The sequence below is a fragment of the Elaeis guineensis genome, chromosome 2 (genome assembly GCF_000442705.2).
Source record: "Elaeis guineensis isolate ETL-2024a chromosome 2, EG11, whole genome shotgun sequence".
NCBI lineage: Eukaryota > Viridiplantae > Streptophyta > Magnoliopsida > Arecales > Arecaceae > Elaeis > Elaeis guineensis.
The window spans coordinates 2,418,366-2,441,270 of record NC_025994.2 but is presented as its reverse complement, the minus strand read 5'-3'; the positions used below and the strand labels follow the sequence as shown (position 1 = coordinate 2,441,270).

The following is a 22,905-nucleotide window of genomic DNA, read 5'->3' as shown; positions in this document are numbered from 1 at the left end:
AATAATGGAAAAAAGTTTTTTATTGGAGTTTCACATCGAACTCGGATCGATTGATTGATTCATATGACTGATGTTGGATTTGATGAGTTCATCTTAACCCTAATTCAGTCGGAACTCATAATAGAGGAACTCAATCACACAGGTAGCTGCATCGAGAGGTTCATCTTCATTTTTGATGGGTCACAACCATATACTGCTAGGTGTCACTGATAGATTTTGAGAGCAATTAGAATGATCTTGATGATCGATCATTCTAATTGTTTGAATCAGAAGAGTTCTGGTCCATCGAAAGGAGTTTCAATGATGTCGATGATGAGATCACGACATGTCTCATTACCATACGAAAATAAACTTAACTGGATCACACAAACAAGAGTTAGGATCTGGATGTCATCAATTGAGCTAGTCCAGTACGATTGATTTGGGTTAGATCCAATTAGGTTCAAAAAAATTATGCTAGCACATGATTGAGCCTAATTTTTTTCTCGTGTAATCTTTTCTATCTCGATTGAGCCAAATATGATTTGACTCACCCAGAGAATCTTGAGAAGATTTTTCTCATCTGACTGGAGCCAGTCCAGCTTAAAAAAGTATGATCTTAATTCATGAGATGAATTTAAGACAACACCTGCTAATTTCTATCACTTGCCATTTCTATTTTAGGACATCGGTAAAATATTGATCCATGGACCTTGGACTGAAGGCCACTTGGCAAGAGGTCATTGAAAAATTTTTGTAGAGTGTCCACCTGTTAATTTTACCCTCAAAGTGGGCACCATAATCAGATATGACGTGCACCCCAAGTGGATAAGGATAAAGTCCCATGAGATGAGGACTCTATGCCTTGATCGACTCAAACTGTTGGACGCCAATCTCACTGTGTTTATCCAGTGTTGGCACCAACAGTAGGAGAGTTTGGTGGGGTTCTTATCTGATATGATTAGATGACATCACTCTACTAATTAAAATTTTTTCAAAATTAATTAAAATTTTTTGATTGGTCGAATGATGTGACACTGCATGGCGCAGTAGGGTCTATTTAAACCCTGTCTGTGCCTAGGGTTTAGAGACTCTGCTCAATACCTAGTAAAAATATAAATCTCTTCACTTCTCTATGTCCCTCTACTCCTCTCCCTCCCCTCTTCACATCCAAGAGGTTGGGCATCTATCTGGTGCTTGTCCAAGGTGTGGTGGCTCCCTGATCAGAAAGTTGCAAGGATTTGTCGAGAAGCTGCTGCTCCAGCTTCAGAAGATCTTTTGAAGATCTTGCAGATCAGATCTAGATCTGATTTTTGGAGCAAATATTTGCAAGAAGAAGACAATCCAGAGCCTACTCGAGTGGATACCGGTAGAGGCCAGACGACTGCATGGCTATTTTAGAACCTCGAGCGTTGCTGCGATCATCTACAGGATAATCTAGTTACCCTAGAGGTATTCCTCTAATCCTCAAATTTTAGATTAATTTTAGATTAAATATCAGATAATAAAAATTAGATCTAATAGATCTTAGATTTAAAATAAAGTAGAATAATTTTTAAAAAAATATTCCACCCCAGATCTCATTAGATTTGGAAGATCCTACAAAGAAAAAGACGGTTTTTCCTTCAAAAAGATCCTGGTCAGTAACAAAAGAGGTCTTCTCCACATCCTCGGAGGCCATCCGAATCTGGTTGTATTCAAAGAATATATCCATAAATGATAAAAACTAATACCCCAAAGTCGCATCCATCAGTTGATCTATGCGGGGCAGTGGGTAGTTATTCTTTGGGCATGCCCTATTAACGTCGGTGTAGTCAATGCAAGCACGTCATTTTCCATTAGCAGCTTTTTTAATCAGGACAACGTTGGCCAATCATTCTGGAAAGTAAACTTCTCACACTAACCCCACCTTTAAAAGCTTTTCCACCTCTTCTCGAATAGCCTTTGGTCACTCGGAAGCAAAGCTACGCTTCTTTTGTTTGATCGGGCGATGTTTCAGATCTACATTGAGTTGATGAACTATGACCTCCAGATCAATGGCGGGCATATCGGAGACTGACTAAGCAAATATATCTGCATTGGCACGTAAGAAGGAGTTGAGGTGTTGACAATCCTCTTCACATAAATTCAAGCCGATCTTCACCACTTTGCTCGGATCCTCATCTATCATTACTGGGACAAGATCTTCTACCGGATGACCTCTTTGTTTGGTTAGCTTGTCTCGTACATCTAGCTTATCCATCGGCTATTTTGTAGGTGCTGTTCCACACAAAGTCGCCATATAGCATTCTTTCATGAGCTGTTGATTTCTTCGGAGCTCACTGACCCCGTGTGGAGTAAAAAATTTCACCATCAGGTGGTAGGTCGATACAATAGCTTGAAGAGTGTTCAATCTAGACCGATCTAGGATGACATTGTACACAGATGGGGTCTTGACTACAAAATATTTTACTTTGACAACTACCTGCTTTGGAGCTCGTCCAGCTATCGTGGTCAGAGAAATAGTCCCTTCTACGGGGATAGTACTATTCAAGAATCTGATTAGAAGTGTGTTCCTCTTTGCCAGCAGCTCAGAGCTCAAGTTCATATAAACAAAACATCGTAAAACAAAATGTCAACTGAACTTCCATTATCGACTAGGACTTGATGTACATCATAATTAGTAATATTTAAAGAAAAAACCATAGAGTCATCATGTGGACACTTTATTCCATCTAGGTTGACTTCAGAGAAAGTAACTTCATCGTCGACCTTCATTTTCTTCGGCTCCTTATCTTCAGCTCGGTCCAGATCCGAGGTACTACATCTGAGATGCCCCCTAGAGATTACACGAATCTCTCCTACTACTGGTTGGTCTCTGTGGGGATCTTCCTATCGAGGAGGTTCATCATGTTGGTTCCTCAGGATCTACCAACGCATACCGATGAAGGTGTCCACGTCGAATGAGTGCTTCTATTCTTCCATGAGCTGCCAGCATTCCTCTGTATCGTGCTCATGATCCCTGTGGTATCTGCAATACTTCTTCGGATTCCTTGCCTGTGCTGGGGCGAGCATCCTCTTTAACTAGGGGAGCTCTTCTTGCCGCTCTATTTTTATAAGAATGTGGGCTCGAGGGGTGTTCAGTCGAGTGAAATAATGAAACCTCCGTGGGGGAGTCCGAGATCGGTGTGGTGCTGTAGGGAACCTAAGCCGATTGTTCTGAGGTGGAGTTTGAGAACGATGAGGCTTTAGCTCTACAAGTAGAGATGGGTAACAGGTCGGGCTGCCCATGACATGGCCTGGCCCGGCACGAGATAGACCGTGCTAGGCATGGCCTGTCAGATACAGTGCCGTGCCATATCTGGTACAGCCCATAAGAGGAGGATCGGGCTGGGTTAGGATACATATCTGATACAGTGCCGTGACCAGGTCCGACACGATCCATAAGGGCCTGGGCTGGCACGACCCATGGACCAGGCATGGCATGGCTCGTGGCCCGACCCCCTTGAAATGGGCGTGCCATGGCACGACCCGTTTGGGGTGTGGTCGTGGGGTGTGGACGCAGCGACTGGGAGAGGACGGAGGGGGTTTCGAAGGGTGGCGGTCGTCCACGCCGCACCCGTCGCGGCCCCACCCCACTACCATTCATGCCGCACCCACCATCCACCTCCAGCTCCATATGACCACCACCCTCCCTCTCCTCCCCTCAGGCCCTGGCATTCGTCTGCACCAAAGCCGCCCCACCGGAACCCTTTCCACCCTCCCCTCCCTCTCCCCTTGTGAGGCACCCACCATGGCTGTCCGCGCCGCACCCACTGCGGCCCTGTCCTACCGCCGTTCGTGCCACACCTACAGTTTGCCTCCAGCTCCATGCGACCATCACCCTCCCTCCCCTCCCCTCGGGCCCCGATGTCCGTTTGCGCCAAAGCCACACCCTGGAACCCCTTCGCCCTCCTCCAGTCGCTGCACCTGCACCCCATGCTCGTAACAGACCGAAACAAGTCGTGCCTGACAGGACCATAACGGACTGAAATAGGCCATGCCTGGCATGGCCCATTTACTCTTTTTTTTAAAAAAAGGCCTGTGGGCCAATGGGTCATGCCAGGCACGGCCTGCCACCCATTGGGCCTAGGGTCGTGCCAGGTTGGGGCCTGATGCTAATTGGGCCATGTCAGGCACAGCTCGTTTAGCCTCAGGCCCGGTGGCCTAGGTCGGGCCATGCCAGGCACGGCCCAGTGCCCTTCACTATCTATATGTCGATGCTACACTCACTGATGGTCCTTCTTCTTCTCCTGCCCGACGTTCTGCTGTGATCCCCCACCAAGGTTCTCCCCTTATCGATCCCAAGCTTCCTCGGCTTGAGCATAGTTCTCTGTCCGCTCCAATATTTTGGCAAAGTCCTTTGGGTAGTTCAGATTGAGCAAGAAGAGGAGGTCATTTTGTTGAAGCCCAACCTTTAATGCAGTCATCGCCACAGATTGATCCAAATTCCAAACTTCCAGAGTTGCAACATTGAATCAGTTTATGTAGTTTCAAAGAAACTCATTCTCCCTCTGCTTGATGCTAATGAGGAAGTTTGAGTTACATCGCTATCAGCGACACTGACGAAGTGTGTGATGAAGAGCCAACTTAGCTGATAGAAAGAATCTATGGAGTTTGACTGCAAATAGGAGTACCAATGACAAGCTACCTTCCTCAGAATTGAAGGAAAAGTTCGATAGGGAGTCACGTCATTGGCCTCCTATAGAAGCATCAGAGATCGAAAATTCTCTAAGTAATATATTGGGTCAGCAGATCCATCATAAGGTTCCATCTGAGGCATTTTGAACTGAGGAGGGCAGGGCTCATCCATTATTTCCTGAGTTAATGATGGGTCGACGTTGAACCCCAGATCATCATTCGGTTGCTTCAGGGCCTGAAGAGCATTGATCTATCGCTGCATTTCTTGGAACCTCCTTGTCATATCATCCTCTTGGGTGGGTCAGTACTGAGGAGAAGCATGACCCAGGGTAGAGTCCCTTCTAGAGATCGGAGTAGAAGACCGTCTGAGCCACTAATGAGATGGGCTATTGGGTCGACTTTGATGACTGGCCCCGGCCCTTGGCTACGGGGAGGCTGATCTATCGATCTCCCTCTAGGTAGCTTTGGATCTTCAGGAGCCGATGAGGTTCGCTGTTCTATTGCATTCTCTTGACTGCGGTCGAAAGTGCTTGCACCTATTGAATGAGGCTGTTGTTCTGATCTTGGGAGATTGTTGCGATGGCAATGGTGCATTGGTTAGCTGCATGTTGTTGACCTGTCAGTCGTTGGAGTGTTGCGATGCATTTGATGTACCCCTTTGCATCCTCATGGTGGCTGGTGGTGAGTTCTCTGCTCTCGAAATGGGATCTCAAAATCGATCGAGGGCCCTTCTTCTAGCACCAAATATTTTTTGTCGATTTCTTCGCTGAGGTCGGTTGTTGAGGTTGATGTGATCGAGGTGAAACCATAGCTGGAGCTTTGCCCAACACCTACAAAATAAATCTTCATTGGGGGTGGCATTCTTCAGTGAAGACCCTTCAATGCTCAAATTAGGAGATTGAGAACAATAAGAGAAGAGAGAGAAGAGTCGATTGCCTACCTTGGAGGATTTTGGAGCCTTAATTTATAGAAAAAAAGTTTGAGCCATATTCGTCTCAAAGTCTGATGATTTTCGAATTTGTTGCATAGATTAATTTGGAGAAGATAATTTTTTTTATGGGAGACTCAATCATGGAAGAGTTCTACTCTATCTTGACTTTTTTAATTTGAAGGGTCGGATCTAATATGGGGATTAGCTCGACGATGAATGAGCTGCAATAGATCATCCATGGTCGAGGTACTAGAGTCCATGGAGCAAGCACTTTTCTCTTGCTGGCGAAAATAGATCGATTATGTACGAGCTACTGTAGGTCGTCCAAAGCTGAGGTTATACAGACTGTAGAGTGCACATTGACTTTCAAGTGATCTGAAATAGGTTGATCGAGGATGATCTAAAATAGATCGTCCGAGGTCGAAGGGTTGAGAACTGCTGCTGATAGGGTATCCGACAGCCTCTGTCACATCTATATATCTGTCAGACGTTCATCACCTATAGCTTAATTAGAATTGAGGACATCATAGCCGAGGTCGAGGTACAGATCCACAAAAATATCAAGTAGAACGAAGGAGAATCACTCTGATCCTATCTCGGCCATTTCAATGTGGCCATGCTAGAAGTTTGCAATCTGGAACAGTCGGTCACCATGACCGCCTTGAAGGGAGACTCCTAAAGAATGGCCTTCGGTACTTGTTGGAGAAGGCCTACCCCTATGACTTTGCTGAGATATTGGCTTGGGCAGAGAAATATGCATGGATGGATGAAGCTTTTGAAAGTGAGCCCCCGATGGATACAGATGTCGAAGAAAAGAAAGAAGAAGAGATCAAGAAGCCCCTATCGAAGGAGGGCCATGGAAAGAATCGGCAACACTCTTGGTCTCCACCCAGACGTTGGAGGTCTTGAACCCCTCCATGAAACCAACAGCAGAAGAGTCCCTTCGAAAGGGGGTGACATGCATCTCCACCAAAAAAATCTACAGACTATACTCTGCTAACCACTCTTCGAACTCAGATGCTGATGGAGATAAGAGAGTAGCTCCCCAGGGCAAGAAGGATGAAAGCAAGGCTGGGTCAGCATAATCCAAATAAGTACTGTCTCTACCATCATGACCACGATCATGACAAGGTCGAATACATCCAACTACAAGATGAGATTGAGTAGCTTATTCATTGCGGGCACCTAGATAGGTTCATCAGGAACTAGCATGAACAATGCGATGAACGACAAATGGAGCCCCGACAATTAGAACCACAATAGGAAGAGCTTTCTGGAGATCAACACCCAACTGGAGTAATTAACACTGTAACTGGGAGGCACTATGCCGGTGGGATAAGAAGAACCACTAAACCTTCCAAGAGATAGAGAATTGAAGAGCCCATTATTTTCACTGAGGAAGATGCACAAGGAGTTCAGTTCCTATATAATGATGCAGTAGTTGTATCCCTTAATATAAAAAACTATGATGTACGCTGCATATTAGTTGATAATAGAAATTTGGCTAATGTATTGTTTTATGATGCTTTCTCCAAAATGGGCATACCTCTTGAGCGGCTAGGGCAACTAGATTTTCTCCTTGTGGGGTTCACTAGTGATACAATACCTATTGAAGAAGTTATTACTTTACCGATAGTCACTGGATGAGCTCCCCAATGATCTACGGCATAGATTGATTTTCTTGTGGTTCGGGCACCATCAGCCTACAATGCCATCATCGGTTGTCTCAAACTTAATGCGCTTCGAGTTGTAGTGTCCACATACCATTTGAAGATGAAGTTTTCAATCGAGTTCAGAGTTGATGAGGTTCAGGAAGATCAGACCCTAGCCTAGCAGTGCTATACCATCACACTCCATAGTGTAAGACCTTTTGAGATATATCTCATTAATGGATTAGACACCCATGATGAACTGACTGAAGAATGTAGAGAACCGATGGAAGACCTCGAGACAATCCCATTGAATGATGGGAACAAGGAGCATATAGTTTAGATTGGATCAAACTTGGATCAGGTAACCAAAAAATTGTTAGGACCGCCTTTCTCCTTTATGGATCTGAGAAAACCTATGATGGATCCCTTTTCTGCAAGAATCCATGGTGATTCGGACTCTTTAGGAATAGCAACTATCAAGCCCTAGATCTGGGCTTGATTCTAGATACTACGCACCCCCCTTCTAGGGAAGGAGGGCACGCGTGATGCCTTGGGTGGCATGCAAAACCAGGGAGAGAGGTAGAGATTAGGGAGAAAAAGCTCCTTTGATTCCACTATCAAAAATTAGGATTATATTGTACACACATATATATATATATATGCCCATATACATGGATCGAAATCCTAGCCCAAAACTTCCTATACTAACCCATACATAAAAGCACTCATCCAAGCCCAAGTCTTGCATGTTCTCATTTCATAGATTTAATTTCCGTCCAAACCCTGAGTTAGCCCCTTAAGACCTCTCAAATTAGACCTTAAGACTCCTAAGATCAAATCTGACCCTAGACTCAAATAGAAATCCTATGCAGCTTTTGTCTGAAAATTGAGTTGACTCTTACTGGGACCAAGTCGACTCGCCTTTGATTCCACTATCTCTCTGCCTCTCTCCTTGGTTTTGCATGCCGCCCAAGGCATCATGCATGCCCCCTTTCCCTAGAAGGGGGACACGCGGTATCTAGAATCAAGCCCAGATCTAGGGCTTAATGGTTGCTATTCCTAAAGAGTCCAGATCGCTATGGATTTTTGCAGAAAAGAGATCCATCACAGGTTTCCTTAGATCCACATGGGAGAAAGGCAATCTTAACAAAAACATCTTGTTTTCTTTTTACAGAGAAATGCAGACATGTTCTTCTGGATCCCAATCGATATGCCAAGCATCGATCATGTGGTAATAACACATTGGTTGAGCGTTAAACCAACCTATCGATATATCAAACAAAAAAAGAGAAGCTTCACACCCGAGTGGCAAAAGATGATAGCTAAAAAAGCAGACAAATTGTTCAATGTTGACTTCGTCCAAAAGATGACTTATCCTAACTTGATCACAAACGTGATCCTTGTGAAGAAGGCGAATGGCAAGTGGTGAATCTGTATCAACTTCACTGATTTGAACAAAGCATGCCCGAAGGATAGCTATCGGCTATCTCTGATTAATTAGTTGGTGGATGCCACAACGGGACACAAACTCCTTACCTTCATGGACGTCTTCTTTGAATATGATCAAATCCGAATGGCATTAGAAGATGAGGAGAAAATCATCTTTATTTGACTGAGGTCTCTTTGGTTATAAATTATTCCCTTTGGCCTAAAGAATGCAGGTGTAACTTATCAATGTCTCGTAAACAAAATTTTCAAGGACCAAATCAAAAAAAATATAGAGGTCTACATGGATGACATGCTCGTCAAAAGTAGAGCCTTGCGAACCCATGTTGAAGACCTCATGGAGCCTTTGCCACTCTTCAAAAATACTAGTTGAAGTTGAACCCTGTGAAATATGCTTTTGGAGTCACTTCGGACAAGTTCTTAGGATTTATGGTGTCAAGCCGGGGGATCAAAGCCAATCCCAAAATAATTTGGGCCATACAAGAGATGAATCCACCAAGGACTGTAAAGGAGGTCTAGCACCTCATCTTTGAGTGGCGGCATTAAATTGATTCATCTCCAGATCGGCCAAGCATTGTCTTTCCTTCTTCCAAGTCCTGAAGGACCAAAAAATTTCAATAGACCAAGAAGGCCAGCACGCATTTGAGGAGCTAAAAAACTATCTTAGTGTTAGCGCATGTATGGTGCTCCCAAGCCTTGGAAGGTCAGGAGAGGAGCTATGGCTTGGCTCCAGGATTCTAAGATTGGTTTAGATCCTAGGGCTGGGACCAGTTTGGTCCTAGAGTGGAGGTTCACCCTCCACGGTCATGAGGCCCTGGTTTGAGGGACTAATGGGGGCTAATCCAAGAATGGACTAGGTTTGGATCCATGGGGTTGAGTGCATGATCAAACCATGGGTGTACGTAGGTTTGGGTGAGTGCATTCGAATTGGGTTAGCCTAGGGAGTTTTGGGCTAGGATTTTGATCCATATATATGGGTATATATATGTACATTATAATTCTAATTTGATAGGGAATCAAAAAAAATTCTTTTCTTCCTTAACCTCTTTCTCTCTCTCTGGTTTGCATGCCACCTTAGGCAGCAAGGAAGAAACCTTAGAGTGGGGGGCACCTCCCTCAAACCCTAGACGTCCTAGGGTTAAGAGGAGGGAGGTGCCCCATCACCTTTTTGTGCCGCCATCTCCCAGATCTCCATGCTCCCTTTTCTCTACTGGTTGGAGGCTTGAAAGAGGGTATTTTCAGATGTAGAATGGAGGATTTGAGATCTGGTATCAATAGGATTTTGAGAGAGGAAGAACAAGGTGTAGAACACAAAGGCTGCGGATGCAAGATGCTACCCAATTTTGGACTCACTCTCTCTCTTGTGCAATATAGCTCCAATTTTTGGATGTCCTAATGCCCTAATTTCTAGGATAATGACTAGGTGATCTTATGGGGAGGTTTGGGCTCTAATTTGGTTCAGATCAGAGGTGTGTAGGGGCCAAGATAGAGCGCACAAGATAAAGGCTATCGTATGGAGATGTTGTCATGGAGTTCTAATCGAAAAAAGACTCCTCCTTATCAATGGCTTTAGTCCAGATCTGATAGTCCTAAGGTATCATGTCCCTAGCCCTGATTCTTAAGATTTAGAGAGTAGAAGATTAGATCTGGAGGTGCGCCCCAGATCCTTGGAAGCAGGGGAGATGAGAACTAGGTCGCTGCTGTAGGATTTTTGATGCACAGTAATCTAGGGTATGATGTTTGCTGCCCTTAAAGAGTCCGGATCACCATGGACTCTTGCAGAGGGCTCTGTTGTAGGTCCCCTCAGATCTACGTAGGTGCACGACAGTCCTAACAATTAGTATCAGAGCCTGGTGAAGTGTGGAAGCGAAGGAGAAGTCATATAGGATGAAACAAAAAATCGGCTGAAACAGAACCTAACTGCAGGCCAATGTTTGTTCTCTCTGTTGGTCCAGGTTTCCAAAACCTGGTGAGACTCCTGCACAAGGTAGGAGGCAAGGAGAGGAGCCCCCGAAGGTTAGATTTTGAGGGGAGGAAGTAGGGAGAAGCACCCAAGAAGAGAGGAAGAAGGTTGCTGAAATTTTATTTCAGGTTTGCTGAAATATGCACATCTATTCCACGGTATACCTCGGATCTACCTTTATTTTTATTATAGTTTGGCCAACCAGGAGTAGCAGGTTAAAGGTGGAGGTTGAGAGGCTGGATGAAAAGAAAAGTTTTCCAGAATGGAAGGTTTGGATGTATGTTTTGCTGGTCCAACTTTGGTTGGAGGCGGTCTTGGAGGAAAGGCCGAGGTATATGATGACAGAAAATAGAGTTCGTTGGTTACGAGGGCATGCTCATATGGTAGGGGCTATTTGGTGGATGAAGTGTTTGACAGGTTTGGCGTGCTAGTACTACAAGAATATTGAATATTAGCGACGATATTAGTGATGAAAATAAATTTCATTGCTAATAACATCTTTTAACAATCACAAAATTGATCAAAAATTTTGCCGTCACTAATACTATTAGCGACGGCAAACACCATCACTAAAAGTGTTTAAATTTTTTAAATTTTTTTTATAATATTTAAATATAAAATAATTATTAGTGACGGTGAATTGGGATTATTAGCGACGAAAAACTTACCGTTGCTAATATTTTTTAAAAAATTGAATAATAATTGGAAAAAATATTTTTTAAAAATATTATTAGTGACTGAATCAATGATGGTGATATTTTTCTATCACTAATAATTCAAAAAATAATTTAGATTCAATTTGAATCCAATTCAAATTCGATTCGAAATTCTATCAAACCTAATTTAATTAGACTTTGAATCCAAATCCTACTTGAATTATAAAATTTAATTAATCTTAAAATAAATTAAAATTAATTAAATTAAATTTTGATTTAAATTAATTAGAAGAAAATGGCTTTCAATTTGGGTTCAATTCGAATCTAATTCGAAATCCTGTCAATTCTAATTCAATTAGACTTTGAATCGAAGTTCTACTTGGATTGTAAAAATTAATTACCTTTAAATTAAGTCAAACCTAATTAAATTTAATCTGATGTAAATTAATTATAAAAAAATAATTTTTAATTTGAGTTCTATTCGAATCTAATTCGAATCCGATTCGAATCAAATTTGAAATCCTGTCAAACCTAATTCAATTAGATTTTGAATCTAAATCCTAATTGGATTGTAAAACTAATTCAATTAGATTTTGAATCTAAGTCTTAATTAAATTATAAAACTCAAATACCCTCAAATTAAATCAAATCTAATTAAATTTAATCTGATTTAAATTAATTAAAAAAATAATTTTTAATTTAGATTTAATTCAAATTTCATTCGAATCTGATTCGAATCTAATTCAAAATCCTATCAAACCTAATTCAACTAGGCTTTGAATCTAAGTCCTATTTGGATTATAAAATTTAATTAGTCTTTAATTAAGTCAAGTCTACTTAAATTAAATTAAATTTAAATCAATTAAAATTTAATCCATGATTTAATTCGAATCTAATTCAAATTCGATTCAAATTTAATTCAAAATTCTGTCAAATCTAATTCAATTAGACTTTGAATCTAAGTCTTACTTGGATTATAAAATCTAATTAATTTCAAATAAAGTTAAATTTAATTAAATTAAATCTGATTTAAGTCAATTAATACTTGATCCATGATTTAATTCGAATCTAATTCGAACTCGATTCGTATCTAATTCAAAATTTTATCAAACCTAATTCAATTCGATTTTGAATACAAGTCCTACTTGAATTATAAAATCTAATTAACTTCAAATTAAGTCAAATCTAATTAAATTAAATCTGATTTAAATTATTTAAGACTTGATCCATGATTCAATTCGAATCCAATTCGAATCCGATTTGAATCCAATTCGAAATCTTGTCAAATCTAATTCAATTAGGCTTTGAATTCAAGTTCTACTTGGATTATAAAATTAAATTAACCTCAAATTAAGTCAAATCTAATTAAGTTAAATCTAATTTAAATCAATTAAGATTGGATCCATGATTCAATTCAAATCTAATTCGAATCCGATTCGAATCCAATTTGAAATCTTGTTAAATCTAATTCAATTAGACTTTGAATCTAAGCCCTACTTGAAATATTGAAATTCAATTTGCCTCAAATTAAGTAAAATCTTAATTAAGTTAAATCTAATTTAAATCAATTAAGACTTAATCTATAAATTAATTGAGTCCAAAAATTTAGCAAAGTTCAATAATAATTTTTAATCACTCAAAAAAACAATCAAGGAGAAAAAAATTTAACATTAAAATTTAATATTAAAATAAATTTAATAGTATTAGAGACGGCACTAGTGATGGAATAATATGCCATCGCTAATAATTTTTAAAAAAATAATATTTAAATTTTTTAAAAAAATTTAATATTAAAATTTAATATTTTAAAAAAATTAATAGTATTAGTGACGGTGGATGGATATTAGCGATGGAAAATACTGTCGCTAATGTCCTGGCATGCAAAATGGAGGGTATTACCAGCCGTATTACCGACGGCCGCCTTTGCCGTTGATAATAGTCTGGCTAAACTACACCCCCAGCCCATCGGAGGAAAAAAAATTTCACGCTCGTTCTCCTCTTTCCCACGAATCCCCTCTTATTCTCCTCCTTCCTGACTTTTCCCCACCTCGCTGGCACCTTCTCCTGATCGGCGATGACCCCCTCCCGGTGCATCCTTCCTGACTTTTCCTGGAGGAAAAAAAATTCTACGCTCGTTCTTAATAGGACAAGGAACCCTAAGAGTTGGACCAGATTAGGGTTAATTAGTTTGACTGGTGTCTAGAAAAATGATTCAGAGACAAGATTTCAAAGGAAGATGGTTATTTAATTGGTTTCGTTTACTTATTTTGTCAATTTTAATTGGTGTCTATGGAAAGCAACGGAAGAACTCCACCAACTTTACACTTATTTGGCCAGAGTGGCTAGTCTTTTACTTAGAGTGCTCGAAGATGACCTTGGTAGTTTGGAGCTTATCTAAATCTAGGATAATCCTTAGCTAGGATTGACTGCATAACTTATGAAACTATTGTTGAATAAAAATATTTTCTTGATGATATTATGGTATATCATTTTCGAATAAGATAGATATTTAATGGTCAAGAAAATTTGATGATCAAGATGGCTTGGATCAGGGGCTATAGAGACAAGATAGTCTTGGATTGAATGGTCGATTTGATGATCAAGATGGCTTTATTTGATTGTTCTTTAACCATGATCTAGCTGCTAAACATTTTCCTTTTTAATGGAATTTTATAAAGCCACATCCATAATAAATGCTCGATCAAATGTTTCATTGCTTGTAAAACATGTTCATTGTTTCATTGCTGGAGATGGGGCAAAAAGTACTTAAAAAAAAAAAATCAATTTGGTTAAAAAATTAGGCCATCTTTCTTTAATCCCTCACTATGGCCGTTTCAAGTTGGTATCCGTCTCGGCCAAAGAAAATGCAACCTCATTCTCCTCTTAACAAAAACCAGGCCTGAACTATTTAACGCCATTGAAGAGTGCTCAATTCCTACAGCTTTCTGGATCTGAGCCAATTGGATTTGTTGTTTCATTGCTTATAATTTTGACATATTTGAAATTACTGAAGATTGTAACTCTTATGATGCTAGCCAATTAGGTGGATTGAGGAGCTATGGACCTACCCAATCGACAAAAATTAGCTGGAATTGTCTTGGCTAGAACTAGCTAAAGATGCTAGTTTGATTCTGTCACGCCCCAAATCCGAGACATAACACGGCCATGCTATCGAGAGATGGATCCACGATAATATGAAGCCAAAATTCATCTTCTTAAATATAATAAAGATGTATCACAAATAAATATAATAATAAAGTTCAATTCAAATATTTAATTAAACCAAAACTGGTTCAGAGCATCTAAATCCAAAGATGAAATAATCCAAGCCTTAAAATTCATAATGACTACAATCCATAAACATAAACTGAATTCCTAGTGCAAAAATTTCAAGTTGCTTTGCTGATCCCCAAGCCTGGATTCCCTTTCCATCAGTCCTAGCCTTATTTCTCTGTAAAAGAAAACAAAAAGAATATGAGCTACACCAGCTCAGTAAGTAGACTTCCGCTTCCTTACCGGATCAAACATAAGTTTTCTATGATAATGCATCATTTAGCAAATAACAATTATTGTAAAAATAAACATTTCATAGAGCATATAATAAAACAAGTTATAAGTTCATCATGCATGCATAAATCATGTATATTTACAATCATGAATCGTAAATCATTTTCATCATGTATTCATGTCATATTTCAAATATTGCTCACAGACATTCGTGCTAAGGTCACTATTATACCCGTGACAGGGCCATGTTTCTTAATCGATAGATTTCTTAATTCATGTGCCAACTTTATATCCGCTGACAGGGCCATGTTTGTGTGGATGCTAGCTCCGGATGTCGATTTTCCCGAAGGAATTCATTCATACTATCTGAGAGCCTTTGAAATCATTATATCTTTAAAGCATATATATACATAGATGGAAAAACAATGAAATTCATGCTTCATAATCATGCTATTTTCATAAGACATATTCATGAAATCAATGCTCATAATAAAACATACTTTTTATATCACATATGCCGATCCTTATTTTATGAAAAATTATGATTTCATCAATAGCAATTCTTTGCATAAAAATATGATCATTTAAAAAAATAAATAAGGAGCATAGGATCTACTTACTTCGATCGTCCTGGACCTTTTAATCTTTCTTAAAAGAATCGGACAGTCCTATTTAAAATATTAAATCATCAATAAATTTTATTTATATATTTAATAAAATTACATAATATAAAGAAATGGCCGATTTGATTATCAATCCAATAAATCTCTCCCTTCGCTCTAAATCGATTTAAGGTCATAGGTCCTTAGGAGTGGAGAAGGTGGCCTAATAGGGATTCATAGGGCTTCTTAGAGAGAAAAATTTTTAGAGAGAAAAGTAGAGAGAGAAAAAATAATTCTAGAGAGAGAAAGACTTTAGAGAGGGATGAAAGAAACTTCTTTCATGTGTATTATTATTATTATTATTATTATTATTATTATTATTATTTTTTTTTTTTTTTTTTCTTTTCTTTTCCTTTTCTTTTCTTTTTCTTTTCTTTTCTTTTCCTTTCCTTTCTTTTTTTTTCCCGTGGCCTTCTTTGGCCGAAACAGGAAACCTAGAGGTCCCGTACCTTAAACTGGCCGTTCACGGCCGCACCTTGCCCGACGGTGGCGGCGGCAACGGACGACCTTCCTCCGAGTTCAGAGGGGCCAGAGTCGCGGTCGGCGTGACGTCGGTGCCTTAAAAACCAGAAAAGGGAGAGGCCAACAGGGCTTCCCTTTTCCGACGAAATCCGACGACTCCTGTCGCCGGCAGTCATGCCCACCAGCACGGAAGGAAAGGAGAGAAGGGAGGAAGAGGAGGAGGGACTTACCACAGCCTCCGATGACCTCCACCGGCGTGAAATCGCATGAGCACAAGTCGAGGGGCCGCGGTTTCAATCGAAAAAATCGGAGAAGAACTCCGGCGATCGTCGGTGACTGATGGGTCTACTCTTAGAGGAGAGGAGGGGGGTTCTTATAGAGCTCGTCCTAGGATCTTTTAATACCCTAGGATTCCGATTCTGATCGGAACTGGAGAAGGGGAAGACTCCGATCGGGAGTCTTTCTCCCTGTTTTTTTTTTTTTAATGGGCTTAGTGGACTTTTGGCCCATCGGGCCGGGTTATAACAGGTTCAGCAGTGGCATATAATAACATTAGCTATCAAAGGTTGTTTGAATGCCAATTATTGAGTCCAACGTCCATTTGTTTCTTATTCTCGGTGTGGGAAAATTGGCCGTGGGCAAGATTCAAAGGGTTGAAGGAATTTTGCATATTCCGCGATCCCTAGATATTTAGGATTGTGAAAATTGATTTTTAAGATTCATGCAGCATCTCACGTTCAAATATTGATGGAGATACAACTCAAACTCCCTTGATATTTATGTAATTCCTCTCCTTTTTCTATTTTTTTGAGCAAAATGCAAGTCCTCTCTTTGCGTGGGAAAACCACATATATCATAGGTATACATCTAAATATCAAAATCAAAAGAACAAATATTACATGATAACTTAAATACTTTTGATGTAAAAAAAAAAAAAGAAAAGAAAGCACATAGGATCACTGGTGCCTCATCCATCTGACTTTTCTCAAAGTAGATAAAATAATGCATTGCATATGCATTGCAGTTGTTTCATTTTGGTTTGTGATCAAAATCGAAATCGAATAAAAATTGAAATGGATTAGAATAGAAGTTGGAATGGTCAAATCTCTAAGTATTTGGTTCGTGATCAAAATCAAAATCGAAACGAAAATTTAAATCTTGAAGAAAGTAGGGATTGAGTTTTAGATGAATTAGCCATTTCCATTCGTCCGATAATTAGAATCAAATGGACTCCTTCAATCAAATAATTAGAATAGAATTATCATTTTATTTCAATTCCAACTCCAACTCTTGCCAACAAATATTTATTTCTTGTAGATGTTCTTCACTATGCCATGGCTCAAATTTATCATCAGTGTTTTCATCACCGCATGTTTTTCCAGCAGCACCAATGTACCAACATGTTTAGCCACCGGATGTCTTGGGGAGTCTCCTTGCTGCAAACTAGAAATAAACAATTAAGATCTACCTCTGGGTTGATTGCTAATATACAGTCCCCGTTGATCGAGTATTTTCTACGAAGCCCTCGATTTTGATGGCATTTTATGTCAGAAAGTGTGTGCACCTTGTAACCTTGTTCATTTGTGTGTACAAAGTAGAGACAACTGCATGGAGAAACAGGCCTAACTGTATGCAAAAGACAAGACTAACAACGTCCAGGGACTAAAAATAAAATCCTAATTACCGTGTGAAGGCTAAATGTCAAATAGCAATCAGGAAAAAGAATTTTAAGTTATTCCTAGCAAATCACCATCTAATACAAGACATGAGTTTTGGGTGTTTGATAAGACTAAAGATTGTCCTCACAACTTGATTCCATAATCCCAAAAGTAACGTGCTAAGTTAAAGAGCTTCATCTACCCAAGTTGACCGCTAGTGCAACACAAGACCAAGGATGAAGGTGTCCAGATGTAAATGAGCGGCCAATGCTGCATGAGTAATGCTACAAGGATCCCTTTACATGCACGTAAAAATTTCATCTGCCACTTGGGCACAAGAGGATGGGTATCATAGTCAGAATTAGTACCAATCATGGATTCATGTGGGCTGATTGGCTGTGAAGTTGCCACCTCTCCCTGATACCAACAACAAACTTAAGAGCTTTTGATGTAAACAATTGGAATATCAAACTGAGATGGCCATAATAGTTAGTCATCCCCCAAGAGATGTTTTTCTTTTATCTGACAGTGATCATATCACTACCACTTCATTCAAATGTGAACACCACTAAACATGATAGGCACTTAAACAGTCCACCGCATCCAACCTGGACAAAACCCAAATGCAAAACCATAAGAAACCACTTATGGGCTATAGACTGTGATGTAGCAAATATGACAGGGTGGAAGAAAGCTTCTCCATAGAGGAATTCGAATACAGCCGTATATGCATACCCTATTCCTTATTGTTGTCTTTTTCTTTTTCATGCAAGTGTTCTAAACTGAAAGTCCATAATTTCTTAACAATTTTGTGGGAGTCCCTATGGAAGTTTCATAATGCCTCCATTCAGCTGTATATCACTTAATTGTTTGCCAAGCTGAATTGATGACGGCTGAGCCACATTGCCTACAAGTTTCTGGTTTGTGTAACAAGCAATTCATGGAAAAGGGATTGCAAGAGTTTTCAATGCATCCACACATTTTAGGTGTTATTATGTACCAATGGTATGAAATACTCTTCCTTTGATCAGAAATTAGGGAGATTGGAAGGAAAAAAAAAAAAAAAAACCAAAAGTGTTCTAAAACCCGAAAGAACTGCCTCGGTCCAAATTTAGGTGTGCATCCCTTGTCATGGGAGTAAATCAGCCATGCAACAGAATCTTCACCTATTAGTTTAAATCTTTGTTACAACTTCAAGGGCAAAGAGACTGTAAAATGAAGAGAAGCCCTTGGATTTCATTGTTGAAGCTTGTACCATTAATGCCATGACATTGGCAGCTTAAAAGTATGATGCAGATATGATTGGTGGATTGAGATGAAAGAAAATGACATTTTGCAAAACATCCATATAAAAACTGGAGCAGTGGATCTAATCTGAATGCAGAAGGTTTGAAGTACTGTAATACAGAAGAATATCAGTCACATATGTGCTGATATTTTTACCTTGGTATCCACCATTTTGCCAGTATGGGGTGTGTGGCATGCAGTATGTGCTGTAGCATGAGGCAGTTGAGTACTGCGGTATGGTTAAGTTTTCTATCTCATCCCTAAGGCACTAAATATTAGATCTTGAATGCTGCCAGCATTCCTCCAATCCCATATATTTTCTCCAATTCTTGCTAAACTTTAGAAGAATTTTTGTCAAAGCTTTCAGAATGACAAGGTCACTATGTCTATACAGAATGTAATCAGGCTGCTAACCGGACAGCAAATTTTGGAGGTTGTCTTCTAATGCTGCTGCAGGTACTGTTCCTAGAGCTTTTGGAGTGAGTGATTAGATGGCTCTCCACTCGTGGAATGGTTCCTGCCCCTGGGTTTGCCCTAGGCATTGTTTACCGAAAAAGAAAAAAAGAAAACTTTGTTTGCCTTTTTTTTTTTTTGATGAAGTGGGAGGATGTACCACCCTCATATTGATAATTGGAGAATATTTACAAAGTGAGTCAAGCTGAGAAAGCTTGACCCATCCAATCCTAAAGCTAAAATTGGTTACAGGTCGCAGGTTTTACAGGTTTTTGACTGTAAGTTTACAGATTTGCTGAAAATGATTTTTCGGACAGGATGTCAGACCTAAAAAATTCTTCATTTTATCTTTGTTTGCCTCTTTATCTTCAAACATTGATGCCGGATCAGTGCTCAAGTCGTGTCCATGTCTTACAAAAGCAAGATTCAAAAAATATAGCCAAAATTCTAATTCAACGATTAAAAATTAACACTGAGTAACCTCAACCTTCAGCAATTCAAATTGGACTTTATCATTACAATTAAGTAGAGTTGATCATAATTGACATCAGTGGATCTAAACTCATAATGACATCCAAAAGAGAAGATAATAACGAAACTGAACAACTATTACCAGTTAGGGAGGCATGGTTACACATATGCAGAGTATGTGCGTCAAAATCTTTAAACCATAGATGAGTACAATTAGTATCCTTTATACAGGACCTTTGGCAAACATGTATTCTCTTACAAATAATTAACAAACGAATAGAATTATAGATCTGGAAAAGTGACAAAACCATTTCAAGATCTCCACGGTTTCAAACTTCAGTAACATACACCAGTCCTATCCATCAACAAGAGCTGCTATAAAAATGTATGGCTATCCAGGCACCATTCATCTCTGAAACCTTTGTTATAAGGAACCAAAATAGTAGTAAAGCAGAATTAAAATATACCAAAGATTTGAAAATTGTAGCACGCACCTAATACAAGTGCTATCTGATTTTAGATGCCAACATCTCCAATACCAGAAGATCAGAGTCCATCAGCTTTTGGTTCTACAGAATTCTCATCATTGCTTTCTGCTTCTAGAGAAGCTTCCTCTTCTCCCTCTGTGATGCCTGGAAGACTAAGAGACATATCAGCAAACCTCACCTGACTCCCTGAAAAGGAATTGGCATCTCTACCTTGCATATAAGCTTCATGCAGCTGCAAGACGTACTCCAAGTGCCACAAGATTTCACCCATTGTAGGGCGGTTCTTCCCCTCATCAGCAAGGCATTTCTCTGCAATATCCCCAAACATTGTCAAGGACTCAGGTGAATAATTTCCTTCCAAACGGGGATCCACGATGGTCTCAATTGACTGCTGGTGTTGCCAATGGACCGCCCATTCAGCAAGGTTAATCTGATCCCTCGGCAAGCTTGGATTTATAACTGGCCTAGCACACACAACTTCAAAGAGAACCACACCAAAAGAATATACATCTGATTTCTGAGTTAGTTGTTGACGTCGGAAGTACTCAGGATCGAGGTACCCAAAACTTCCCTTCACAGCAGTACTGACATGGGTGTGGTCCAATGCTGGGCCATCTTTTGACAGCCCGAAATCTGCCATTTTTGCAACAAAATTCTCATCTAACAATATGTTTGTAGTCTTAACATCCCGGTGGATAATACCCCTCTCTGCTCCTGTGTGAAGGTAGTGAAGTCCACGTGCAGCACCAATGCATGCATCGAGCCGCTGCTTCCATGTGAGAGGTGGGAGATCACTCCCAAAGAGATGGCTTCTCAGAGTCCCATTTGCCATGTATTCATAAACTAAAATCATCTCATTTTGTTCATCACAGTACCCAATCATTGAGACAAGGTGCCGGTGACGGAGCTTTGACAGCATTTCTATTTCAGTTTCAAATTCCTTTAGGCCCTGCTCAGATTGTGGATGGGCCCGTTTGATTGCGGCTAGGTTCCCCTGTTCAATCTCACCCTTGTAGACTTTACCAAAACCTCCATTTCCAATAACTAAGGACTCATCAAAATTATTGGTTGCTGCCCTAATTTCTGCAATGGTGAACCTCCTGCCCATTCTATTAGAAGCCATTGATCCTGTAGAATTTGGAGGTGATTTCAATACTTGGGCCTTCGAGGTGCTTCCCATAGTCCCATGAAGGAAGAATGGGCGCCGACCGGGAGGATTGCTCTTTTTCACTGGAGGTGTTTTCTTCTTCCGAATGCAGTAGCAGATAAAAATAACAGATAGTATCATAATAGTAATGACCGAACCAACACTTGCAACAATTGCTGCCCATAGAACCTTACTCTTTGGCTTTCCAGCAGGCAAACCTCCCCTACCAGTGTCAATTCTCTCTGGAGCATGCGCAAGATTCCCATTGCGACTGAGCTTGAAGATCTCCAGACCATTTAGAAGTGCATCAGTTCCTGAAGCACTTGTAGATGAGTCCGGCCCCAACTGAAGCCAAAGAGTGTCAATCTGCTGTGAAACTGCATCAACATAGTCCTCATGATAGGCTTTGTTCTTCCCACCTGCCTTGACAAACACATCATAGTTCTCAGCTGCTGTTTTATTATTTATATAAACCCTGAAAATTCTCATGTTTGGTTGATCATATACCACCTCACAAAAATGCAACCGAACTAAGTAATCAAAGTTTGGATCCACATCAAACTTCCATGACATGTTGAATCTCTTCTCAAGAACTTCATTATCAATCATTGTCCTCCCTGTTTCATAAACTAACAGAGGTGCAATGGAAGTATCGTTAGTGGATGCATAGGTTACACTTGAAGTATTAGAAATAGTTGTTGCAGTATTCAAAGAGAACATGAACCTCTCATCTGATTCCCATCTCCTCCAAAGACTTTGATCTTCAGTGGGTTTTATCTTAGGCCCTCCCACATTCAACCTATACATGGTCTCAATCCCGTGATCCATCAAACTCAGAGAACCCTTTAAACCACCCACTTTGTTCACGGTATCGGTAAACAACTTACCGACGACTGGAATCACTTCCATAGCATTCACAAAGGCAAATGACCCAGAGTCAGGAATAAACTCAATCTGCAGCTTGCTCGAACTGATATCGAGGAAGTACTCTTTCACCAGATAGGTATCGTTAGCGTTGCTCCTCATGTTCTTCCAGTAAATCTCCCCCGGGACATCAAACTTGGATACCAACTTTAGACTGTTTGCCATGACATCAAAGGCAGATTCATTAACATTAAAGTTTTCAAAGGAGAAAGGGTAGAAGTGAAGCCTGATGCAATAAATCCCAGACACCAAGCTGAAGTTGTAGCTTGACGATGAGTTGAAGATCCGGGCAATGTTATACAAATTTCCATACACCTGTTCTCCGCTGATCGTGGCAGTCGATGCAATGACTCCAGGAGAGCTCAGAGTAAAATTATCAGCAGGAACTGAATCGCCAACCCATTTTCTACCATCAACACTAATGCTGGAATTAGATCCACAATCGACAAGAAAAGGTTTCACTTGAGCTTGTCCAATTCTCAGAAAAACTGAAATTAAAAGCAGTAAAAGAAACCCAGAGACTTCATTCTTCAGATCAGCTCAGTTCAGAAGCACTTTTT

The 22,905-nt window shown here is 40.1% G+C and overlaps 1 protein-coding gene across 1 annotated transcript; it reads right to left on the bottom strand.

Moving 5' to 3' along the window:
- Nucleotides 1–19,961: 19,961 nt before the first annotated feature.
- On the bottom strand, nucleotides 19,962–22,694 carry LOC105036724 (probable receptor-like protein kinase At1g30570). The gene has a single exon (XM_073251424.1). It carries the CDS (start codon nucleotides 22,508–22,510, stop codon nucleotides 20,333–20,335), a length of 2,178 nt encoding a protein of 725 aa, XP_073107525.1. The 5' UTR covers nucleotides 22,511–22,694; the 3' UTR covers nucleotides 19,962–20,332.
- Nucleotides 22,695–22,905: the final 211 nt, after the last annotated feature.

Coding starts and splice junctions, on each gene's coding strand:
- LOC105036724 (XM_073251424.1), bottom strand. CDS start 22,510: ATGGCAAACAGTCTAAAGTTGGTATCCAAGTTTGATGTCCCGGGGGAG.